The sequence below is a fragment of the Colletes gigas genome, unplaced genomic scaffold (assembly GCF_013123115.1).
Source record: "Colletes gigas isolate AHSC1104 unplaced genomic scaffold, ASM1312311v1 Colletes_gigas_Sc00009, whole genome shotgun sequence".
Taxonomy (NCBI): domain Eukaryota; kingdom Metazoa; phylum Arthropoda; class Insecta; order Hymenoptera; family Colletidae; genus Colletes; species Colletes gigas.
This window is the reverse complement of record NW_025106638.1, coordinates 7,240,002-7,242,311: the sequence shown is the minus strand read 5'-3', so window position 1 is coordinate 7,242,311 and position 2,310 is coordinate 7,240,002. Positions and strand designations below refer to the sequence as shown.

General features: G+C 35.8%; 1 protein-coding gene across 1 annotated transcript in view; it reads right to left on the bottom strand.

Moving 5' to 3' along the window:
* The window catches only part of LOC122397457 (mucin-19-like), a 26,162-nt gene extending 25,649 nt beyond the window's left edge, over positions 1–513 (bottom strand). The window contains exon 1 of the mRNA XM_043396608.1: positions 197–513. Within this exon, the coding sequence (XP_043252543.1) occupies positions 197–513 (317 nt within the window). The remainder of the gene's footprint in view (positions 1–196) is intronic.
* Positions 514–2,310: the final 1,797 nt, after the last annotated feature.

Below are 2,310 nucleotides of genomic sequence, written 5' to 3'. Positions count from 1 at the left end.
GACGTAGCGGATGTTGGTGTGGTCGTTGAGTGCCTTTCAGTAGATCCTGTGTTCGTGGGGCTTGATGCCGACGATGCTGTGGATTCTTGTGACGTGGTGGACGTAGTTATGGTCGTTTTCTCCGCGGGTGTATTTGATGCTTCAGACGACTGTGATGGCGTAGTTGATGGTGTGCTGATTGATGCTGTTGATGTACGCGATGTGGAAGTTGGCACCTGTGTTGTGGATGGACTGGGGGAGTGGAATGAGGTCTTGGTGGTTATTGTTGTCGGTATTGTTGTTTTTGTTGATGTAATTGATTGTGTTGTAGATGGAGATGTCGCATCTGTGTTTGTTGTGGGTGATGGTGTTATAGTTGTCTGAATTTTCGTGCATGTTGTTGTGCACGTTTGTGTCGTCTCTGGTGTTGTAGCGGAGTTTGGTGACGTTTTGGAGTTTTGGTTTGTTGTTGATGGTGATTTGGGTGGGCGAGTTGTCGTCGATGTATTTATCGTTGTGCAAGTTGTTGTGCATGTCTGTGTTGTGGATGGTTTTGTGTCAGATGTCAGGTTCACTACTGGTAGCTTTGCTAATGCTTTCACGTTCGGAGATGGTGTTATTGAGTCCTGTGTTGTCGTTGCATATGGTGTGGTCGTTTCTTTTGTCGTTGAAAGTTGAGTTTGGCAGCATGCTACGTTCTGCGGCATGTCACAGACTGACAATATCGGATTAAAGCACAGTCTGGTTGTATTATCATAATTAATTGGACATTCTATTACAACTTTCTTTCCCATGTGACACTTATAAAATTTGTGACAGTCGTCTTTGTCGGCAATGTGAATCGTTTCATTTGTATCATGGATTGGGCATTCTGTTGGTATGATAGCTTTGCCATCTGTCAAAGCTATTGCCACTGTTATCGCGGCTACGATGGCCGCAAAATAGATGTCTGAAATTTTTCAAAGCAGTATCATCGTTATCGTACATTGTAGATCTGCAACTATCTAGGATGACCTCAGGTTAAATAGCTGGATTCAAAATATGAATTTAGGTTTTGTGAATTAAAAAGTTTTTCTCTGGATGTATGTTCGTACGATTCGCACGTGAAATATTGATTTTTAAAGTTATAAGACTATTGTAATGAGTAACATCTAAATGTCTGTGATTTAAAGATCAAAAATTACCGGTATGTTTTTGTTTAGTAAATAAATTTTCCTTCATTTACACTATGTAACTATAAGTTTGTTGATTGCTGTTGTAGAATAAACTATGTATGTAATTATAATAATGCCTCATACGTATTCTGTTAGTCAGTGTCAGCATATTTTGCTGACGTGGTTTATTTTCATGGATTTTGTAGTAGAAATGTCGTCGTTGCTCGCTGTAAATACGCTGTGCAATTTTCACGGAAAAGGTTACCGAATTAGATGTTATTGTCTAACATTTCAAAGTCTATAGCGACCTGAATCACTCATTGTTAGTGTAATACTTTGAACTGATCATCGCCGCATAATGACGACAAACTGATTAGAATATTGCAGCATTTCGACAAACATCCAGCAACAGTATTCGAAAATTTTGTTGTGTAAATTAAATTCTAGCTATTTAACCCGGGACTATACTGTATATTTCTAATTGTTATACTTTTTTGTTGGTATTTGTAAATTTATGGATTAAAAATAAGATTTCTTTATGACTGAAATAGAACAGGTGAAATAATAGTCCAATATTACTTGTATCTGATTTTGCTATTCAATTATATCTAGTATTAATAATTAATTGTTACTGTGTATCTGCTGCTTCTAATATTTATTTTTGAAAAATATTTTAAATCTGCCTGTTTATTAATGGTACCAAGATTCACGAATAAAACGATTCGATTTTGAAAATTTATCACTCTGGACTGATTTATATATAATTTTACTCGATAAATAAATGGTTCCGTATTGGTATTTGTTCTAAATCAATTTTATATCTTTTATTTGTTCACCAACTATTTCTTCATTTGAAATTTATTCAATACTTACGTTTCATAGCGAAACACACGTTTCGTTTGAATTTTTGAAGCGATACACGTGGTTATCACTTATATGATGGGTTACTGTATATTACACGTACACGTAACCACTTTTATAAGCGGCAAAATGTGTTATCGCCAATCAACCATTCTGAGTATCAGGCATGCTAAACAGTTCTTATTGATTTTAGATTAACCGGTTACACTTAATTGATCTAGTATTATGCCATGCAGATTAAACAAATACGTTTCGTTTAAGACAGTTCTTTTATGGGCATTCGATTTCCATATGAATTCAATTCTTAAATCATACT